The 22,124-nt window shown below is 47.9% G+C and overlaps 1 protein-coding gene across 2 annotated transcripts in view; it reads right to left on the bottom strand.

Moving 5' to 3' along the window:
- Positions 1-2,056: 2,056 nt before the first annotated feature.
- Ypel2 (yippee like 2) overlaps positions 2,057-22,124 on the bottom strand; it is a 59,184-nt gene continuing 39,116 nt past the window's right edge. For both annotated transcript variants that reach the window (XM_016001753.3, XM_042282540.2), the window contains exons 3-5: positions 9,739-9,782; positions 8,496-8,604; positions 2,057-6,529 (exon numbers count right to left, since the gene is read on the bottom strand). In XM_016001753.3, the coding sequence (XP_015857239.1) occupies positions 6,440-6,529; positions 8,496-8,604; positions 9,739-9,782 (243 nt within the window). In that variant the 3' untranslated portion in view covers positions 2,057-6,439. The remainder of the gene's footprint in view (positions 6,530-8,495; positions 8,605-9,738; positions 9,783-22,124) is intronic.

The following is a 22,124-nucleotide window of genomic DNA, read 5'->3' on the forward strand; positions in this document are numbered from 1 at the left end:
GACTTAGAAATTTTAAATAATGTTAAATATCTTTTTTTTTTAATGATAAACTCTTTTGCATTTGTCAGAGATTAAGGGGGAGGAGAAAGGGAGAGAGAAGAAAACCATGACATTTTGGTGTGTGTTTAAACATGTCAAAAAGGGTCCTATACAGAAATGTCAGGGTAGGCTGGTGCTACAAATGGGTTCTTTTCAGAAGGCAATCTGTAATTTTTGTTTTGTTTAACACAAGGTCTCTCTCCATATAGCCCTGGCTGTCCTGGAACTCCCTCTGTAGCCCAGGCTGGCCTGAAACTCAGAGGTCCACCTGCATCTGCCTACCATATGCTGGGATTAAAGGCATGCACCACCACCACTGCCTGGTTGTAAGCTTTTTGTATTTTCAGTGTCTTACACAGTTATCCAGACAGGTCTTAGTGAAATCCTCCCATCCTAGTCTCCCCAGTGTGAAGGTTTCGGCATCAGCCACCAGGCCCACAAAATCCCAGCTTTGCCTTGGGGGTTCATTTTATGCTCTCAGAGCCTTGGTTCCCTTTAAATGGAAGAATTACTGTGAAAACAAAATGGTGCGGACAGCAAAGACAGCCAAGGTAGACAGACTGGATTGTGCCATGGAGAAGCCACAGCCATGGAGAGTAAGAGGCTACAGTTTGAACCTGAGCTGGACTTTTGGTCCCGGTACCTGAGTTCTAGGCCATCCAAGCTTACATAATGTGAGACCCTGCCTAAAAATAAATAAAACAGGGGCTAGACAGATGGCTCAGTGGTTCAGAGCACTTGTTCTTGTTGAGGACCCGGGCTCAATCCCCAGGATCCACATGGTGGCTCACAACTGTCCTTAACCCGGGTTCCAAGGGTCCCAAAGGCATAAATAGATGCATGCCAGCCAAACACTTATTCACAGAAAGTAAAATAAATCTGAAAATAAAACCCAGCTCGAAACAGTCTAGGGCAGAACCCAAGAGTCATGAAGTCAGATGTGCTGCCTCCTGATGGTGACCTGTGATGAAATGAGGATGGTGAGATCCCCTGGGGTGATGTGAGGAAGTGCCTTCGCTTAAGAACCCCGCTCCAGGTTCTGCAAGCAAAGCACCAGGAGTCACAGGTCAGGCAGAGGCCTAGGCGCTCAGTGCTCTCCCCTCCCTGGCCACTGTGGGCAGTGAGATTAGAATAAAGGCAAACAGGAGTGAGATGATGATAACGAGGTCTACTGAAGCAAAACAGGTCACAGGAAGGAGATAATGTGCTCAATGACAAAAAGGGACAGCTGCAGCCGGGCCCAGAAAAGATAGCTGAAAATCTGTGGGAAGTAAGCTCGGGTGGGGGGTGGGGGTGGGTTTCTATACACACTTACACATGCTTTCCAGACAGGGTTTCTGTCTTGGAACTCACTGTGTAGACCAGGCTAGCTCAACTCTGCCTCCTGAGTGCTGGGATTAAAGGACTGCACCACCAGGCCCATCCCTCTGAAGAAGTCAGCCTTGCCTAGCATATGCACTAAGCCTCGGATTCAAATATAGAGTCAAATGATTTTTAAAAAGGAAGGCACCAGTACATATAAGTACATGTAACTGGACTTACAAGTGACTGGTTATTCAAGATTGTGTGCTTGTTAAAACATAACCAGCTGACTTATCATAGTGACAGAATGGTCAGGCTTGTAATCTCAATTTAATACTTGGACAAGATTTGATTTTTTTTTTCACATGGATATTTATCTCCCATTGTCAGCTTATCCCCTTAATGCAATCTTATGTCTGAAGACAATGTTGTCAGTGGGAAAGCTTTCAGAAGGTGGGCCACGGCATAGATAACTGGATGAAGGTCGTTCTGCATTTCTGATAGCTAAAGCCAGAAGAAAAGAGATGAACAGGAGACCTGAGATTAGCTCATTAACTGGCTTGCTGTCCTTAAGAGAAATGCCCTATATGGACTCAGCTAACAGGCCTATGGCCAGGGTTATACAGATGACCCTGCGCAGGCCTCCCTGCAGTATAAATGTCAAGGTAATTAATTCACATTGCGTCGATGAAAACAGATGCGTTCTCCCGAGAGGTAATATTTGAAAACTTTATTTTCTCAAATGAGCACCAACACAGATCGGAAACAAACGATGCTTCTCACTAACACTGAATCATTATGTACAGTCACCGGACAGAGGTGAAGACCATTTACACAGAAACAATCACCTCTGTTGTCGAAGCAAAGTGACCTGGGGGGAAATGCCACTGAAGAAAACCAAACACGCAAAAACAATTCCAAACCCAATGATACAGTTTGTAAACACAGACAGACAGACAGACGGACAAACCTGTGGTACACAAGTCTGCAGGCTGGGGGAAGGGAACGGACTCCACCTTCACCAGCACACTGTAAAACCCTGGGCAGGCAGATCTACCCCTGCAGAGACAGTCTCTTTCTTGGCTTTATCTTTTATTCTGGTACATTTCATGACTGTATGATAATTTTAAAAAAAATCAATCACCATTTTAAAAGCATTCTTTTCCACACACAGAACTAGAATGTTCCATTGAGGCAGGTTTTTTTTTGAAATACAAGTTGTGTTCAAAATTTGATTTGCCAGCCTCTGCCTGAGCCCAAAGCAATCTGACCTTAAAAAAATAAAAAGCTATTGTTTTATTAACGTCCTTTTAACCTGAACCAGTTAACATTTAATAAGACACAGCTTCTAGAACAACCAGAGCCCGGATGTGTGACTGATCTGCTCACATCTCAGAAGCACAGACTTGACTCGGGCTTCCTCTTCACAGGTTCGCTTCGCCAGTTCTAGAAGCAGCGCACAGAGGAAGAGGAACTGGCCACACAGCTCCTCCTCAGGGAAGGAAAATCCTGCTTCGGGCTGTTGGTCCACTCAGACATGGAAACCAGAGAGGGAAAACGCTATGTGCCCAAGGTGTAAACTGTAGTTCATAGAGTGTCCTCAGTAGAAAAGGAAACAGAAAATTCCAGACTACACACACACACACACTCACTCACTCATGCACACATGATTCCAACTTCTTAGAAGTTCTCCCAGCTACGGCAATTACTCCGAAGTTGTTACTACTAAAACTTGTTGTTTCTTTTCTAGCCAAGACTGGGCCAGAAAGTATCAGTTCATAACCTGGTAATTTACTACAGTCTGTTCTACTGGGGAAAAATGCAAACAGAAAAAAATGAAAAAAAAAATGTTTTAAAGCCTCAATCCATTTTAAAGTGACAGATCTAAAAAAAAAAAAAATCTTGTTGATTACTTTTCCCTTAAAATGTACTTCAAGAAACACAGAGGAAGCCATAGAATTGAAAAGTGCTCTCAGGGATCTGAGAATACAGCACCAAATATATTATTTAAAAAATTAAATATTATTTACAAGAGTATACTTCACAAGAGACTGTATACGTACTTGGAAATCTTATTATAAAGGGACACTGCCTTTGTACACACTGATCTACCAGCAAAGATTTACTTTATCTACATGATCTGACTGTCGTCACAGGCGCTGGGGTGGTACTCAGCCAGGCCCAGCTGTGAGCTGGAGGGCATCAAGCTTGGCTATACGTGACTCATGCGGATTCACCCATCAGCAGCCTAGGGAAATCCAGGGGCGGGGGATGTGGATGTACTGGGGGGGGGGCACAGCTCTATCACCTACAGCGGCACAGGAGAGATGGCATGAGGTGGTCAGCTAGTCTTCAGTTCAGAACGAAGGCGGCTGGTGGCTGAGGTACAGAGCTTCAGGCCCCTCCCTACTCACCCACACCCCTGCCCAAGCTCACCCCATCACCTCCAATTCCCTGAACCCATGTGGGGTGAATGGATGAGGTCTTTGGTTATGCTGAGTCAATCATTTGGTGAGGAAAAGAAAGAACAGACCGACCGAGGCCTTGAGTGCCCGTCTCCACTGCTCAGCTGTGGACTCTCGAATACTGCGAAGTGATAGGCAGACAAGCCACCGATGGAGTTAAGGTCGTAAGAAGCACTTCTGGTGTCGCTGTCACGGAGGGAAGCCTAATGAGTTTTGGTCCCGCCCCCAAACGAGTTATGGGAAAACTGGCATGTTGCTACTCATCTTCTGCACCAAGCATGGTGTGGTGCCCGACACCCACTGGGTGCTCAGCAGACAGCAGTTCAAGAACAACCCAGAGCCAGGGTCCTACTGCAGCTCTGCTGATCCACGATGGTCAAGGACCCCACCCCAAGGAAAAACAGTGGCACACTGTCTCCTTCTCTGACCCTTGAGAATGGCAGGGCTAATCCAGGGTCTATGTGTCACTAATTTTAGTTTTTCCAGAAAAAACATCTACCAAGGTTTAACCCCCACCCTCTATTTAAAAAAAAAAAAAGAAAGAAATGGGTTTGTAGATTAGCTGGGATATTCCCTGAGCAAAGGGTGTATATAATCAAATCCTTAAATGAAGGCTACTTCCCTGGGGCAGGATTGGGGTGGGGGGTGGGGGCAGCATGACTTCAGAGCCTACAAGCCAGTTTAGGAATGTCAAAGTGGAAAAATGTGTGTCACTGGGAACTTGAGCCTGGGAGCCACGGGGTGGTTTTTCAGGAAGCAAAACTCAGTCCTTCTGAGGCTCAGTCGGTCCTGCAGTCCAGAGGGGTGGGGCAGGAGCCTGAGCTAGTGTTCCCAGGCTCTGGACAAGGAGACCTGAGAACAAAATCTCGTTTTTTAGACATTTCTGTGTCCCGGAAGAGGAGCGCTCTGCTGTTAAACAGAGCTGGCCTGCTTCCTGCCACCCTGCCATGGCCACTAGCAAGACAGGGTAAAGAAGCCTCGGTTCTTCCATTCCCAGATCAGGACACGGGGGGACAAAGCCACGTCCACCAGAGCTCTCTCCTGCTGGGAATTGGATTCTGCTGAAGATGAGATTTGGAAAACGTCCTGTGCCAGCTGCTGTAATCTGGGTTAATCAATTTTACAGATTCTTATCCCCATGAACTCTCTTTTATTTGGCTCTTTTTAAAAGAGGTGAATTTTCCTGTAGGAGCAGCCTAGTTAAGAATGATGTTGAGGATTACCTCATACGCGTGCATTTTAACATCATTTTCTGCCTCAGAAATGAAATTAATGCAAACGAGGTTCGGCCGTGAGCCACATAATAGCTGAACTGCTGTAAAACATTCAGTGCTGATTCAAAGCATTGAGTTCCTTTTCATCTCAGGAGACTTACAGGGATTTTCCTCCCCATCCTTAAAGCAAGGAGGCTGAGGTGGGTGGGGTGAGGGGTAAGGGGTGGGGGGCATTACTGAATCTATAATTCCTCCCCACTGCTGGACCACACTGTCAAAGTTATCCTCCTACGACATGCAGATCTAACAAGAGAGGCATGAGGGATGGAATCTTGGATCTTTGTTTCCCAGGTCATGATGGAACTGGAAGGGGGAAAAAAACAAGACCCAAACCGGAAACACTAGGCACAGAGAACGGCTAAACCCATGCCCAGCGGTGAGAGCAGATGTGCTGAGCCAGAGCTGGCTCAATCGCAGCGGTTCCTCCCAGAACACCCCCTGCTGCTTCACTCCCGCAGAACTGCTGACTAGTTCCCAGTTTTTACTTTTCCTGCTCCCTATCAGGAGCTCCCAGGCGGCAACCCATGCTCCCTGGCTCCCCTCTGTCACCGATTTCAGTGTGGTGCTGGTTAAATGGGACGTCTGCATATCTCCCTTCACCTACAACAGCGGAGACCAGGAGGTGATTGCCCAGAGGTGGGGTGGGGGTGGAGGGGCACCGGAGTCACTAAAACCCATTGGGGCTTTACCTATGCCCCCCCCTCACCCTAGCAGGACGTTCTCCAACTCAGGCCCAGCATGCCTGCTGGGGTCTTGCCCTGTCAGCTAGAATCAGGACCATTTCGTGTGCTCATCTGCTATCCTGGCACATTTGATGTTAGGACAGAAGTTTGTTGTCAGAGAGAATACAGTCATGAGGTATTTTTTTTCTCTTTGTCTTTTTGAAAAAGTCAATTATTTCAAGCCAGGTCCCCAAGAGTAGGACAGTCTTGGTCTACCCCTACCCTCCTGCCCCTTCCACAACCCCAGGGCTCTCAGGTTGGTCTTTGCTCTTCCTCATGCCCATGTACCACTGCTCTGACAAGGCAGCTCTCCTATGGGCTGGGGGCCCCTTTCCAAGGTGGACTGCCGCCACGCAGCCAAGGATCTGTTCTGTTCTGTTCGGTATTTTTGTTTTCAGCCAACACTAGAACAGAGAAGCCAAGATCAACTCACAAACAGATACAAAGCAAAGAGACAGAGAGACAGCAATTTAGAGGCCAGTCACCCAAAAAGATGGCGTCAGGGTGGGAGGATGCCCCCTGATGGCAAGGCCCCTAAATGGATGGAACCAATTGTTCAGTCACTCTCTCACGCTTGGGTAGAATGTTCAGTTGGATGGCATTCATGTGGATGCTGGACCGGATGGATGTTGTCAGGTCAGTCCCAGCCATTGTCCTTGATCATGTGCGCTAGTTCAATGATGTATTTGCCCTCTTTATATTTCTGACTGCTTTCAAAAGCGTGTTCCTGTGAAACAGAGGAAGAGAAAGGACACTGAGTGACCGAGGGCAAACAGGTGGCTATTAAGGAGAAGAAAAGCAAAGCAATCCCACCTGCCCACAGGCATCTGTGGTGGTGGCACTGGACTCCAGCAGAAGAGCCAGTGATCTGGGTCAGTCTAGAACTGCCCTCTAACCAACTGACTTGCCACTCAATCACAAACTGTCCAGAGCAACAGTTCTCAACTTGTGAGCCGTGACCCCTTGAGCAAACCTCTATCTCCAAAAGTATTTATATTATGATTCATAACACTTATTCCAGTTATAAAGTTAGTAACACAAATAATTTTAAGGTCAGGCGGGGTCACCACAGCATGAGGAACTGTATTAAAGGGTCGCTGCATTAGGATGGTTGGGAACCACTGGTCTATTATAGGAGTGTTCTGAAAGTCCACAGAAACACTGCATAGGGTGATCACTATGAGTCAGCAGATGGTTCCCCACTGTCCTATCCTTCCCATCATCATGACAGGGACTGGGCCAGTCTCTTCTCCTTCCCCTGATTCTGGGGACCACACTCAGGGCTGCTAGAAAAGTACTCTACAGCTCTCATTAGCCTTCAGTTTCTAGTCATCAGCTTTTTGTAAAATTCTGTCAGAGCACTGAACCTGAACCTCAAGCAACAAATGAAATCAGCCAACTCGGAGTTTATCTCTCGCCTCGAATACTCTATCAACGAATAAAGCAGCCAAACAGTCACAAAACAGGAGGAGCAGAACAGTAACACCCCTAGGTGATCAGCATCAGAACTGGGACCACACAGTGGTCTGCACTTGTAATTCCAACTCATGGCAGGCCAGGCTGGTCCTTAGCAAGACCTAATCCTACCACCCACAGTCCCCTTGCTCGTAATTCATGTCCCAAAAATAAATTTTTCAGAGCTTTTATTGGTTCCACAGCAAGGTTGGGTGGCCAAGACCCTTCTGCCACCACCTCCCAAATACAACAATTCCAGGGTGCCCTACCATGCCCAGGGGCTACTGTATTCATTAGCACTCAAAAAGCTGAGCATGAAGACATACAGCCAGCTAAGAGACAGAGCCCAGTCTGAACCTCATTCCAATGTCCCGATTGTATTTAAACACTAGCTGGGGGCTGTGGAAGCCTGTGCCTTTGTAGAGACCCAAACAAGGGGGAAGGCCAGCCACCGGTGTCTTTTGTTTGGTGGTGACTGGCTCTTTCCTTTTTGTTTGCTGAGACAGGGTCTCGTGTGGTCCATCTGGGTCTCTAACACAACAATCTATTTGCTTCTTCTTCCCTTAAGTGCAGGGATTACAAGTGCAGTACCTGGTTTAGACAGCCAGTGTTTTTATTATTTTTGTGTATATGTGCATCTGTTTGTGCGTACATGTATTTGGTGGGGGGGGGAGTGGGAGGGAGGCAGGATGTGTGTTAGCCACAGGTTAACGTCAGGTGTCTTTCTCAGTTGTTTTTTGAGACGGTCTCCCATTGACCCCAGAGCTCACCGATCCCAAGCATTCTCTTGGTTTATACATCGTTACCGAGCTGTGGGATTACAAATGGGTCACCGCACCCAGCTTTTTCCATGGGTGCCGGGGATCAGAACTCAGGTCCTGGTGCTTGTGGGCAAGCCCTCTGCTGACTGAGCCCTCTCCCCGGTGTTCTTACACAACAGGCCCCTACCACACAGTAAGCTGTCAGAAGATGTTACAAAGTCCTGTTTTGATAAAAGTATACGTGTGGGTTGGGGATTTAGCTCAGTGGTAGAGTGCTTGCCTAGCAAACGCAAGGCCCTGGGTTCGGTCCTCAGCTCCGAAGGGGTGAGCACGGAGGAGTCAGTCACTTGGTGGTCAAAGGTAAGAAGTGCCCAGGGCTGAGGGAAGCGGTTTGGAAGAGCAAGCATCCCTCAGACAGGAGGCCCTTCCTTTGCAATGGCTCCCAGCCCCCGCCCACCCAGGCTCTTTTGTACTTACATATTTCCAGCCCAAAGTGGTTTTGCAGTTTTCACAGTAAATGTCTGCAACTGCATGGAGTCCTGTTAGCAACACCCGCTCTTCTGCAGGCCCACAGCCCACGTTAACGCTACGCCAAAGACAGAAAGAGAGCGGATAGTTAGTCATAAACAACCGTTAGTCACTCAAGTTGGCAAAAACTGACTGGACAAGGCTGCTCCCAGGGAAGCCAGCATTTGGAAGAAACTGGTCTAAAACGGAAAAAACATCCCCTCAAAGGTAGCCACATGGAAATATCTCAGTGGGAATAAATTCTGGATCTGCAAGATTAAATTCTGTAGGTTTACCAAAATAGCCCTGGATGACAGTTTGCTAAGGATTTAAATTTTCTGGCACAAGTTTTTAATCTTGTAACTAAAAAAACAAAAAAAAAATGGTATTGCATTTACTTGTTGGGTGTACACACGTATGCTATGGGGCATGCGTGCAGGCAAGGGCAGCTTTGCGAGTGGGTTTTCTCCTACAATGACTTCAGGGATCCAACAGCCGTCAGCTGCTCACTCATCTCTCCTGCACTAATCTGCTAACCACACAGTCAAGTTCACAGCCTTGAGACATCCTTAAAGGTCACAGAGCACTGGATGGTGCCTAAGATGTCCAACAAGACCATGTGTTTTAAGTCCTTATCGTAAGGGTGAGTGAGCCTTGAGTCTCAAACATGCTCTTCTCCTTCACAGAACACCTGTTTCGAGCTGTGCTCGATTTCCTTATGTTCACCAAGTGTCTGTGAGCTTTGCCTCCCTATTCCAGGCAGGGGCTATGAATGTGTCCCGGGTTGACAATGGGCTGTGTAGACATCCTCTGGAGGAGGGGTGAGGCTCTCTTCCTAAGCCTTCCCCTCACCATGGGTTCTTTTCACTCCTGCTTTCTCCCCCAATCTCAGGTCTGGCTGATTTCTATGCTGAAGGTCTGGCAGAAGCCCCTCCATGTCTGTCTGTCTGTCTGTCTGTCTGTCTGTCTGTCTGTCTGTCTGTCTTCCTTGTGGGACGAGCCAGTGCTGGAGCACAGTACTGGGTACATATTTTTGGTTGGAGGGGCTGCCAACAACATTTCCCCTAAGCTAACTGACACTGACTGCTAGGGAATGTCCCTCAGTATTACTAAGGCAGAGAAGGCAGAATCACTGCCGAATCCCTGAGGAGTCCGTTCCCTGCCCCTCAAGAATTTCCCCCAACAGACAGATGCTCCATTCGGAGACACTCACACTGAGTTAAAGAGGTACGCTCGTCCTTGGCTTCCCTGGAACGACTGAAAGACAAGAAAACAAACCAATAGTTAGACATTCGGGTCCCCTATGGCCATTTGGGAGACAGACCCCAAATCCCAACAAGCCCGACCTTCCATGCAGAAGGGAGTATGCAGACGATGACAGGCGAGGAGTCTAGCCGGAAGGAGGCACGTGGCGGGAGGGGAGGTCAGAACAAACAGTCAACAGAGACCAAGCCAGCCCACAAGTGGGCTATTTCTACCAGCTCAGGTGAGATGAGGGACGGGGTACAGGTTCCAAGAAAGCAGCCAGGCTGGTGTGCTGGTGCAGCCTGGAGTACCAGCACTAGCATGGGGTACACCGAGAAACACGATCTCTATTTAACAACAACACAACTCCAGGTAACTAGACACCCCTCCGTTCTTGACGTTGCCTGACAGTGAATTCACTGAGAGGATTGATCCACACCAGGTTTCCTGGTTCAACCTGATGTCAGCCACCTGTGCTAGGCAGGCTTCACACCGTGGCTAGGCACGGGAGGCCAGTGGGAACACATCTGTCTTCTTACTGCTCAGTTCCCAGCACCAGAACTTGCACTCATCTCTCACCTGGCTCTGGTCAATTCTACCTGCCACAGCAGCTCGGGTCCTGAGGCTCGGGTCTAGGGCTCCATTTCTGGTGTGTAAGTGGCTTGGTCTCTAGGTCTCAAGAGACGCTTACCCAGCAGTCCAGCAGAAGTCTCGTTTCTGATGAGTGGCAGAGTGACCGGGGATGGGGCAGAAAGGAGCCAGAGCTTGCCATGCACTCTGGCATCTACTTCCACCAGCACAGGCCTTGCCCGTGGTTCCCCTCTCCAGTTTCACGGAGCTGTCTGGCTGACATGAGCCCGTCATGTTTTGTATTGCTGCTTACATTTTTAATGTGGTGTGACAACTGTATCCGAATTTAACTTCCTAGTCAGCTCTGGGGGGAGGGGGGAGTATAAAAACAGACAAGGAAACAAGGAACTCTGAAGAAATCTGGGGCATCTCCTTGACAGATGACTAGAAGAGGACCCAACGGCTCGGATCACTGTGCCGAAGACGGCCATTTCGTCAGAAGTCCAGGTCTTTGGAAGTTGGTGCCGCTCTCTGCCACAGAGAAAGGCAGAGTTCCTGTGGAGAAGCTGCCACTGGAACAGCTGGATAGTTGGATGCCTTCCTGCCCAGGTGCAGCTCAAGGAGCAAGCAGATGTTCCCCAGCTGCTGCCCATCCCAGGGAGGATAAGACCTCCCAGGCACAAGGAAGCTGCTCTGGGTATCATGGCCTCAACACTGAACACGGAGGTCACAGTGACAGCCTAGACTTCCCACAAAGTGCCCAGGGAACAAAAGCTGCCTACTCAGTCAGTGGCCTCTTCTCTTGCTACTTCGCCACTGTGCCCTGGACTCTAGCCCACGCCTAACCACACTCAATAGTTAATGTCCCCAGCTTTGGCCACCCCCCACCCCTGTTCTCTGACCTTCCGTGGAAGACTTAACCACCAACACCTGTGATCTGGAATCTTAGCCCCTGCTTGGCATCTGGATTTCATTTTTTTTAAAAAAATCAAACTCCTTCAACTATGCTCTGAGTCTTAGAAGACATGACTCACATCTTCACGCCTCTCTGAACCCCCAGAACACAGCACGTGAATCTGGCAGGTAATGATTGCTCACTATGTAGGCCAGACTGGCCTTGAACTCCCAATAACCTTACTTCAGCCGCCAGAGCCGATAGGATCATGGGTATGAGCCATTACATCCAGTGCATCAGCATATATTAAATACTACTCCAGTGAACTGCCTCTGTGTTTCTTTTCTTTAAATATTATTGGGGTGCATTAATTCATGAATTCTGATATATGTATGCCCATGAAGCCATCACCACAATCAAGATTAAGGATAATCACCAGGCCTGGTGGCACTAATTTATATACAGCATTTCAGAACACCAGTTTTGGTTTTTTGTATGTTTGTTTGTTTTGAGGCAGGATCTCACTATATTTATCCCTGGCTGGCCTAGAACTCACTATGTATACCGGACTGGCCCACCTCTGCCTGGGACTAAAGTCATGCATCACCACAGACTATAATAAATTTTTAAATGAAACGAATTGTTGTTACTCCATTGTATCACGTGCTTTTCTTCACATACTCTAGAAATACAAAGTACGTTATACCCCCTTACCGAATAGCCAGTTATCAAATGCAGATTTACTCTATGATCTCAGAACACCATTCAGCGTCTATGTGTAAAATAGTCTGATTATGGGCAGGTGTGCATTTTCTTTAGGGAAAGTAGAATGCTAGGATTAAAGACACCTGCCACTACACCTCACTCACATCTCTGTTAGTTGAGGCTAACCTGGTCTACCTAAGAATGAGACAAAAACAAAGGACAGAGATCGCTGACTATCCATCATCCCTCAGGATTTCCTTGGGTCTCTGACTCTCCCTTCCCTCTCCTCTGTACCCCTTCTCACTAATGGTTCCACGGGTAATCAGTGCCGTCACTCATATACTATGCAGTAGGTTTTGTTTGGCTTCTTTCATTCAGAATTATTTTAAAAATCTTAAGATGCATTTCATTGATGAGTATGTATCTAAGTTGATGCCCGGAGGTCAGGAGAGGGTGCTGACCTCCAGGGGCTAGAGTTATAGATGGTTGTGAGCCATCTGATATGGGCGCTGGGAACTGAAGCCAGATCCTCGGTCAGAGCAGCACATGCTCTCTCTCAGTCACGGAGCCTCTCTCCAGCCTCCTGCACGGTTCACTTCAGGAAGTGCCCAGGTTGTTTTACAACCAGCTGATTCCTTTTCTTTTGTGCTCGAGTTCCATATACAAAACCCCGGCTTGCCACTAACTCACTACACAGCAGCTGTCTGTCCATCCTCCTGCCTCCAGCTCTCAGGGGCTGAGACTGCAGCAGGCCCCACTCTTCCGATGCTTTTGTGTTTTGAGCATGCTCAGAGAAGCCAGGCATGGTGGTACATGCTTTAACCTGGCAGGTGGGTGTCTGGGGGGAGGCGGTCTGAGGCCAGCCAGAGCTACAAAGCAAGACCCTGCCTCAAGCAACCAGACAAAAAGATCAGAGGGGGTAATAGGGCAAAACAACTAGTAGACATCATGTAAACGTCTGAAACGGTCAAACAATAAAATAACATTATAAGCAAGAGATTCCTTTTGTTTTGTTTTGTTTTTTGAGTCAGGGTTTCTCGGTGTAGCTTTGCACCTTTCCTGGAACTCACTCTGTAGCCCAGGCTGGCCTTGAACTCACAGAGATCTGCCTGTCTCTGCCTCCCAAGTGCTGGGATTAAAGGCGTGCGCCACCACTGCCCAGCCCATATAAATTTTTTTAAAAACTACTGAGCCATCTCTCCAGGCCGCACATGAAGTTCTTAAAGTTCACAACATTTACACTTTATAGCAGTACATTCATGCAAACCATGAATATGTATAGTAAACTTATGCTCGAGCATTTCTAAAAGGGCACTGCACTAGGAATGCCCATCTGCTTCAGGGCACTGCCTGGGAGTAACTACTGTGACCTGACACAGATTAAAATTCCTCGAGAGCAGGGGCTGCGGGGTAGGATGCATGGCAAAGAAAATAATCTCCTTAGGCTCAAAGGTGGCTCACAGGTATGCCCGGACAGAGCCTCCAGACATGTGTGGTGAGAGTATGCTGGCGGAAACCCAGGCCCTACCAAGGGTGCTGGACCCAAGCAGGGCTGTCCTGGTGGGAATACGGCTTCAGGTACGCCCGTCTGTTCCCTCGGCCTGGCACTCACAGCCAGCTGAATTTCTGAGGCAGAAGTCTGGATGCTCTTCTACCGTGGCTTCCACCACCCCGGGGACCCTGCCAACTCAACATTTATGATGAGGAAAACAGACAGTGAGAACAACAGGCTTCTTGCAAATAGACACAGACAAGAATAGCCCGGCTGGGTCACTGTACTCTGTGGGGCCCAGCCCCGCCCCGCCCCGCCCAGCCCAGCACAACCTGGCACAGCCTGGTGTTCCCTTGGGTGAGGGTGGTACTGAAGGTGGGGAAACTGAAGGGAGCTAAGGAAGCAATTAAAATGAGGCCGAGAGAACGGAGAGCAGGGGATGCCAGACTGTCAAACACATTTGTTTGCTATCATTACTGCCAGGCAACAAGGCGGTTCTTTTCGGTGTTGTGTGTCAACCAAGGCTGGTGTGCAGGCCTCCACCAAAGGCTTTGTTTGGTTTCATTCTGTCTTCGAGCCATACAAAACTTTCCTTCTGTCCTATAAAGTACAGTACCAGTTGCGGGCCCAGCCCTTCCAGCCGGCTCAAAGAAACAGAAAGGGCTTTGAGTTTCCTGTTTAGTAGCCAAAACCACTCACTTCTGGCCCTGCTGGAAGTCTGGAAGGCAGGCGACTCCTTTGTAAAGCAGGAGAACCGCTGCGGCTGGGTGTGGCGGTGCATGCCTGCAACCCAAACACGTGGGAGGCAGAGGGAGGAGGGATGCAAGTTCGAGGCCAGCCTGGGTCACACAGCGAGACCCTGTCTCGAGGAGAGTAAACTGGGGCATTAGGAGGTGTGGGGAGCAGGTGTCACCTCTGGGAACAGACGAAGCGCGTGCTTATCTGTGTAAGGGGTGAGGAGCTAGTCACCCCAGAAGACTCGGGTTCCAGTTCTGACTGTGAAACCCCCACTTCCTAGGGGCTTGATTTGAGCCTTTCCCGGCTCTCCTTCCTTTTTCAACTGTAAATGGAAATCAAAGGGGAGTTAAGAACAGTAAGGAGCCGGGCGGTGGCGTGCGCCTTTAATCCCAGCACTCAGGAGGCAGAGGCAGGTGGATCTCTGTGAGTTCGAGGCCAGCCTGGGCTACAGAGAGTTCCAGGGCAACCAGAGCTGTTACAGAGAAACCCTGTTTCTAAAACCAAATCAAACAAAATAAAAAACCCAGTAAGCCTCACAAGGTGAATGAAGTCCAGAGTAGACAAATTCTATTTCCACTCAAGGCTTTCTTTTCAGGAGCCCAGGGAAGAGATGGAAAAGCTGGCCTTTAACTCTTCAAGGCTCTTTTCTTTCGTGACTTTCATCTTTCTGTCTTAAAAATAAAACAGTCTATGTGTCTGGGTGTTTTGTGTGTGTGTGAACATAGGAATCACATGTGTGCCTGGTGCCCAGAGAGGTCAGAAGAGGGCATCAGATGCCCTGGGACTGGAGTTATGGATGGCTGTAGGTCACCATGTGGATGCGGGGGAACCAAATCCAGCCGCCCCACACATACACCACGTGCTTTTAGCACCTGATCTAGATCTTCGGCCTCTCTCTTACCGCGAAGATTCTACACTTTGCAATTCAAGAGTCATCACAAAAAGGAGACTGATGAGGCTAGTGAGTTCCAGACCAGCCTGGGCTAGACTATAAGATTCTGACTCAAAAATACTTTTGAGACATAACAAGGAAGATGGAAATGTGTCCCTAAATATAAAATCAAGTGGATTTTGGTAGAGTTGCAAGGTTGTACAATGGTTATTAATTATGAATATCATTAATTCCAGAACATTCTCACACTCCAGAAAGAATCTCCCAGCACCCTTCTCTTGCCTCAGCCCCTGGCAGCAGGTCCCCTCCCTCTCCACCCTACAGAGCTGCAGGAGGCACTATACTTAAGAGGTGGTTAAAACTGACCTTTGGAATGCTTTTCGAAGCTTCATCGGGATGGTAGCCAAGTAGTTTAGGTATAGGTACAAAGGAGGATCAGCAAGACCTTTTCCCTTGGAATTTTGGCTGGCGCCACCTCTTAACCAGCAGGAAACAGATGTGGCATGTTATGAGAAAGGGTCAGGTCAGCCATTTTCCTATTATTCATTCTTATCCTTTTCTCTGTCTATCGTGAATGTTCATGGGGTTTTCCAGGGTCACAATAAACTGTAGGAGCCATTGCAAAGGGCTGGAACCCGGGCAGAACAGCACTAGATCCTCCTGGACTTCACCCTTGATGAAGCATATGGAAAAGTGAGAAGACTGGTAATAACGGACGATGCTAGAAACTTCCAGAATTAGAACACACACGTGCAGTTTATGGTAACTGAATTTTAGTTAAGAGGAAAAGACTACTAGAGGGAATTCCCTCCATCTTCTCTACAATAAGAACTGAAGGAAATGAACTCACATGGACATGGGGGGGGGGGACGGGTAATTATGAAGGTATTTCCTGGCTGTGATTTCCACACTGGGACATAGGTCACCAGGAAGACTGGGATAAAACAAAGCCATTTGTGTATCTTCATGGTTTACCAAAAAACTTCACACAGGGATCTAGCAATCTCCGTTGTGACATAAAGCCTGTTGTGGCGTACTGTAATCCCAGCACCCGGAAGAACTTCCCACAGCTCTATGTGGTGAGTACCATGTGACCCACAGTTACACAGGAAGACCTCATGTCAAATAAACTCCAGGAAAGGGACTTCTACAGGATGGCTTCCTTGAGGTCTCACCTTCCATGCCTGTGGTCTCTGAGTCTCCTCTACCTCCGCATTCTTGAAGCACACACAGAGAGGGGTAGAAGGGATTTGTTCTAAAGGGAGAAATATCTGCAGTGCATGGGAGAATTCATGATCACTGTATTTGCAAAAAGACCCTGGGTGTCTTGATCCACTGCTGAAAGGCAGTCTGGGATCTACACCTCCCAATGAGACCCTTCACACTCCTGTCACTGATGACCCAGTTGCCCTGCAATTTCAAGGTTGGGCCTTAGGACGGGTAGTACCCCCCGCTCACCCACTCATGTCTGCTGGATGCTGGTAAAGAGGATGCAGACGACTTTGGTGCTAGGGAAGCCTTGGACCAGCTCTCCCTAGCTGCATGTCCCTGGGCAAGTCATTTGGAGCCCCTGGCATCCATATGCAGAAGGATCTCACAAACAGTACCTACTCCACAATATACTAGGCAAGAGGGATGTTGTGATATTAAGTGCATGTGTGCATACAGGCATGCAGCCTGCCTCATAAAAAGGCCTTAGTAAGTCTGTTCCCTCCACACAGAGATCACAACTGGTCCAGAGTGTTTGTGCCAACAGGCCTCCCAGACTTCCTTCCAAATCACCCTTGAGTTACAGACCCCACAGGTTCATCCCTCAGCTGTCCCAGGGCCTCAGATGGCGACTGTGGTTGGTCTCTGCTCAACTAAAGCACGGTAAGCTTCCCGGTGTCGTGGCAGTGGGATGAGTGGCAGATGCCAACGTAAACCGCCAGGCAGTGAGAAAGGTGTTGCCAGCTTGCACGATCCTCCCTCCCTTCCTTCGCCCTTGGAGAAGTAAGGCCTGGCAAATGCCCATTCTTCAGAGGACAGAGGAAGCTAAGCTCACACACCCTGTCTCCCAGGACAAAGGCTAGCCGGTCACCCTCACAAGGCCGCTTAGGAAGACGGTGTTTTCTGAACTGGTCACTGGGGCTGGCCGGCCGGCGGAATAGGTAATAGCAGGCAGCCACTGGCATCAAATTCCAATCAAATTTGAATTCAGTGCAATTCAAAACGAAAAACTTCATTGGAGCCTCAATTCCTCTCAAATCCATCCGGCCTTTCAAAACAATTCAGAGTTGCTACCATTTAAGAAAAGATAATGCTATTATGATGATCAAAGTATAAATAATCAATATATTCTAAATATACTAATCAAAATGCAAAAATAAAAGTATCTGCTGACTTACATTTCAATCAGCACTTCTACTCCCCAAAGTCAATGAGACATTTGCAAATGAAATGCCCTTATAATACTAAGGATGACAGTGAGTCAGTGGTTAAACCCACAGACAGTAAGCTCACAGCGTCTTCCGAGGCTAAATCAAGCCCCATGCTATACAGAAGGAACTGCTTTCTACATAGTTCTAACAATCAAGTCAATAATACATGATATTGAAGTGGTTCCTGACAAGGACTGCAGGAGCAACGAGATGGCTCACCGGGTTAAGGGACTTGCTAGGTCTGATGACATTGAGTTCATTCCCTAGGACCAACACGTGGTGGAGAGAGAACCACACACAGGAAGTTAAAATGTAGTAAAATCCTGAAGAAAAAAAAAAAGTTAGAAATAACAGTCATGGATCACACTGACATGGTACTTACCATGTGCCAGGCATGATTCAAACTGTGATCCAAACCCAGTCCTCTAAGCAATACAATAAGGAAAGGTTAAATCACCCCCACTTTACAGATGTAGAAAACACAGAGTGCTTAAGAAATATGTCTAGGGTCAAACACCACCACCAGAGACTCAGGCAATGGGCTCTAAAAATCTGGGGGAGCACAAAGAGGGGGTGACAAGAGTATGGTACACACGGCCTCCTACCAAGAAGGGAATTAGTCTCAAATGTATATCGGGCACCGGGGTGGTCGGTGCACATTATGAATTTCACATCCAAAGAAGAACAAAGCCCAAAGCCACTTCAGGAACCTTCCAGCCTCACTCAACTCCTTAAGTCAAGGTCATTATGGAAGGCTTCTGAGTTTGCGTCCCAAGATCTCCCTAGCAGGTGTTCACTGGGGAAAGCTGTCTCTTCTTTAATGAGAGAAGGATGGGTCAATCTGTCAGAACCGATGAAATCTCATAGGCTATTCAAATGCCTCTGCTCTGATGCCATATTTACTTAGTGGTCTAAATTTAATTCTCTCGCTCAAGTGGGTTTACCTTCCAGGAAGATAACACAACAGTTCAAGCTTTCAGGATTGAGCACTGAAAATTAATGAATCCGAATTCTGGATTACCAGTCAGCGCCCTGTGAGTTGCTTACGGCAAACCGCTTCAGAGTTTGTTCACTCTCGAGTAAATGAAAAAAGGAGGAAAAACTTGATTTATGGACCTACCATGTGTAAGGCTGACTGAGGACCACCCAGGCAATGTTCTCCGCCCTAGACTAAAAACAGCTTTTCCAGCTCACTACTGAAAGATTATTTCACAACACTTGAAATAAATAATTCAAAGCTAAGAAGTTAGTTTTTAGCTTCTTAGCTCCGTAAAAATCCTTTCGCTGGCAAAGAAGGATCAGAAGGCTGCTGGGGACTTTGCACAGCAAAGGCTCCAGTAACCCCAGTCCCTGGGAAGCCCCCGAAGCGGGCTGTGCTCCGAGGGTACTGGAAGTCCTCCAAACACACACAACTCCTTCGTGTTTGTTTCACAGACCCACATGGCTCTTGCCCTCACTGCAACCAAATCTCCAAACAATACGGTTTAGAGCAGACTCTCTACCTTCTGAGTAAGCCCCCCCTTCTACAGCCAACTGGCCCGACACCACCAAATTCCTTCAAAGAGCTAAAGGAGCCCTTTCGCCTCGGAGCCGCCTAGATTTTCTGGCCTTACAGCCTTTGGGTTGTCTATCTGAAGTTCTTCGTGCATACCTCCAGCATCTATGGACTAAACATTCGGCAGTTTGGGGTAATAAAAGAAGTATAGCTAGGCCGGCTGGCACACACCTTTAATCCCTGCACCTGGAAGGCAGACGCAGCTAGATCTGAGTTCTAGGCTACTGTGGTCTACACATGGTTACTTCCAGGCCATGCATGGCTCTAGAGTGTGTGTGTGTGTGTGTGTGTGTGTGTGTGTGTGTGTGTGTGTGTGTGTGTGTGTGTGTGTGTGAATAGCAGTCCCCTAAGAGTGGAATGCCTGGTGAGCTAACAACCATCTAGGTTTGTGTAAGTGCCAACCATCTAGGTTTGTGTAAGTGCCCTGTGATGTCTGAACAAGGCTGAAATCTAGGGACAAGTTTCTCAGAACTACTCTGCTGACACATGACCGTGCTTGGGTAAGCGAGACTTAATTCCTGGTTCGAGCACTTTGCCCTGGCTTCACGTCTCTGGTCCCAAGTTCCTCCTCTGTGCAATGGAATGACAGCAGACTTTCCTTCAGCTACCCTTTCCATTTTCTCTGCCCAACTTGGCTTTACGTCTCCCTGCCTGTGCTCTATGCTTCTGTACCTCATTTTCAGCCCTAAATGCTAAATGCCTCCTCCTCCCGGAAATGCTAATCCACGTACAAGGATTTACAACAATTAACTGTGCTTCAGGTTGGTTGTATGAACTAAAGGAGGCTAATGAATGTGTTCTTTCCTGCCGTGGCAGCCGTCCAGCTTCTCATTAGCATATTCCCATCTCCAGCCTCTCCATTCACATGCCTTCCAGGACTAGGGTTAGCAGAGTTGTATGATGCACTTATGAAGTCAGATACATTATTTAAAAAGTCATGGTCAGCATTTGAGAGGGGAAGCAGAAGCAGAAGAAATACCACAAATTGAGACTAGCTTGGCAATGCAGTGAACTCCAGACCAGCATGAACTCCAGGAAAAAAAAAAAAAAAAGCCTGAGCCCTAAAAGGAGCCAGGTGGGCCCGGCAGTGGTGGCGCACGCCTTTAATCCCAGCACTCGGGAGGCAGAGGCAGGCAGATCTCTGTGAGTTCGAGGACAGCCTGGGCTACCAAGTGAGTTCCAGGAAAGGTGCAAAGCTACACAGAGAAACCCTGTCTCGAAAAACCAAAAAAAAGAGCCAGGTATATCGGGGCACTGAGGGAGCAGAGACAGGCAGATCTCTGTGAGCTCAGATGTTGTCTACACAGTGAGCAAGGGCAGTGAGAGCTACATAGAGAGACCTTGTTTCAGAAGGGGAGGGGTAAGGACATGGGGTGTGTGTGTGTGTGTGTGTGTGTGTGTGTGTGTGTGTGTGTGTGTGTAAAAGTCCCAGTGTGGACCACAGAAATCTGGTAGAACGTAGAAGGCGCTGCTGAAAGGCCAAAGCTACACACAATGACGACTCCTGGTATTTCTGGCCTCCCAGAAATAGAACATAACCGGATTGAAATAACCAGCCTGTTGGCTCCTACAGCCAGGAAAAACTCCACAGCCTGCCTCTCCCGAGGATGGTGTGCCTAATGCTCATCTATGAACTGAGGGAGCAGAGCAAGGTCTCTTACAGAGCAATCCCCCTGAGTCCATATTCTCCAAAGAACAGCCACCTGACACACTGAACACTTCTGACTCAGAGTTAGACCTCTTCGCTCATGTTGATAAACCTCCTCTTTATGTGTCTTTGCCATTCACTGGCTGGCCTCTCTGATGATCCCCTGGCTTAGGGCTCAGATTCAGGTGAAGAAATTGAAATTCCTGCCATATAATCTGGTGTTCCTCTTTCTCCTTGGGCCAACATGAAAGTATTGGGCTCACCAGGTGGTGGTAGTGCATGCTTTTAATCCCAGTACTAGGGAGGCAGAGGCAGGCGGATCTCTGTGAGTTCAAGGCCAGCCTGGTCAACAGAGTGAGTTCCAGGACAGGCTCCAAAGTTACACAGAAAAGATCTGTCTCAGAAAAAAAAAAAGAAGAAAAGGAAAAAAGAGGAAGGAAGGAGAGAAAGAGAGAAAGAGAGAGAGAGAGAAAGAAAGAAAGGAAGGAAGGAAGGAAGGAAGGAAGGAAGGAAGGAAGGAAGGAAGGAAGGAAGGAAGGAAGAAAGAAAGAAAGAAAGAAAGAAAGAAAGAAAGAAAGAAAGAAAGAAAGAAAGAAAGAAAGAAAGAAAGAAAGAAAGAAAGAAAGAAAGAAAGAAAGGAGAGAGAGAGAGAAAGTAAATAAGTATAGGACTCACTGTGAACCATCAGGCATTGAAAAATCATTTCCTAATCAAAAGAAAAGGTGCCAGTCTAAAGTAGTCTATGAAAGTAAAGAACTAAAGATGTCTAAATGGCCAGAGATACAACCCAGAGACCACTTAGGTCGGATTATCTGCATGTCACGGGTGAGGAAAGGCAGTAGTGGATGGGGTCCGGGCCACTCTTAGACTCCAAAGAGAGGCGCTGACCCCTTTCAGCCATGCACATTTTGTCTGTGAGTTCTGTCTACTGTGCATACTTCCAAACACTGGGCATTCTTATGGCTCCCTTACCCCTCAACATCACGGACAGGGGGTGGAGATGTGCCATCGCTAACAGAAGGGCGGTACCCCTGAAAGCAGAACTTGTTAGTTGGAGAAGGAGTGGGCGTTTCATACACTCCAGCCCTTGCTTTCTCAATGCTCCCTGAGTGGGGCCGGGACAGCAAGCCCTGGTGCTCTGTAGTCAGTCAGTCGCTGATGAGGTCTAGCAAGGGACTCAATTAGCATCATGGAAACAGAGCAGATTTCAGAAGAAAGGTCAGCCACAAGGCCTAGCATTTGCTGTCAGCATCTGCCAGGCAGGAAGTACTTACTACTCAGATCTATTTTTAATCATCTTCCCTGGGCTAGGGCTCCTGGGAGAATGCAGAGGCTGGGGTTATTCTGAGACAAACATCTAATTGCCACCTTTCTATACACATCTGAAAACACTGGATACTCAAGACCAGTGTAGACATAGAGGCCCGGCTCTTGGCTTC

The sequence above is a fragment of the Peromyscus maniculatus genome, chromosome 8, assembly GCF_049852395.1.
Source record: "Peromyscus maniculatus bairdii isolate BWxNUB_F1_BW_parent chromosome 8, HU_Pman_BW_mat_3.1, whole genome shotgun sequence".
NCBI lineage: Eukaryota > Metazoa > Chordata > Mammalia > Rodentia > Cricetidae > Peromyscus > Peromyscus maniculatus.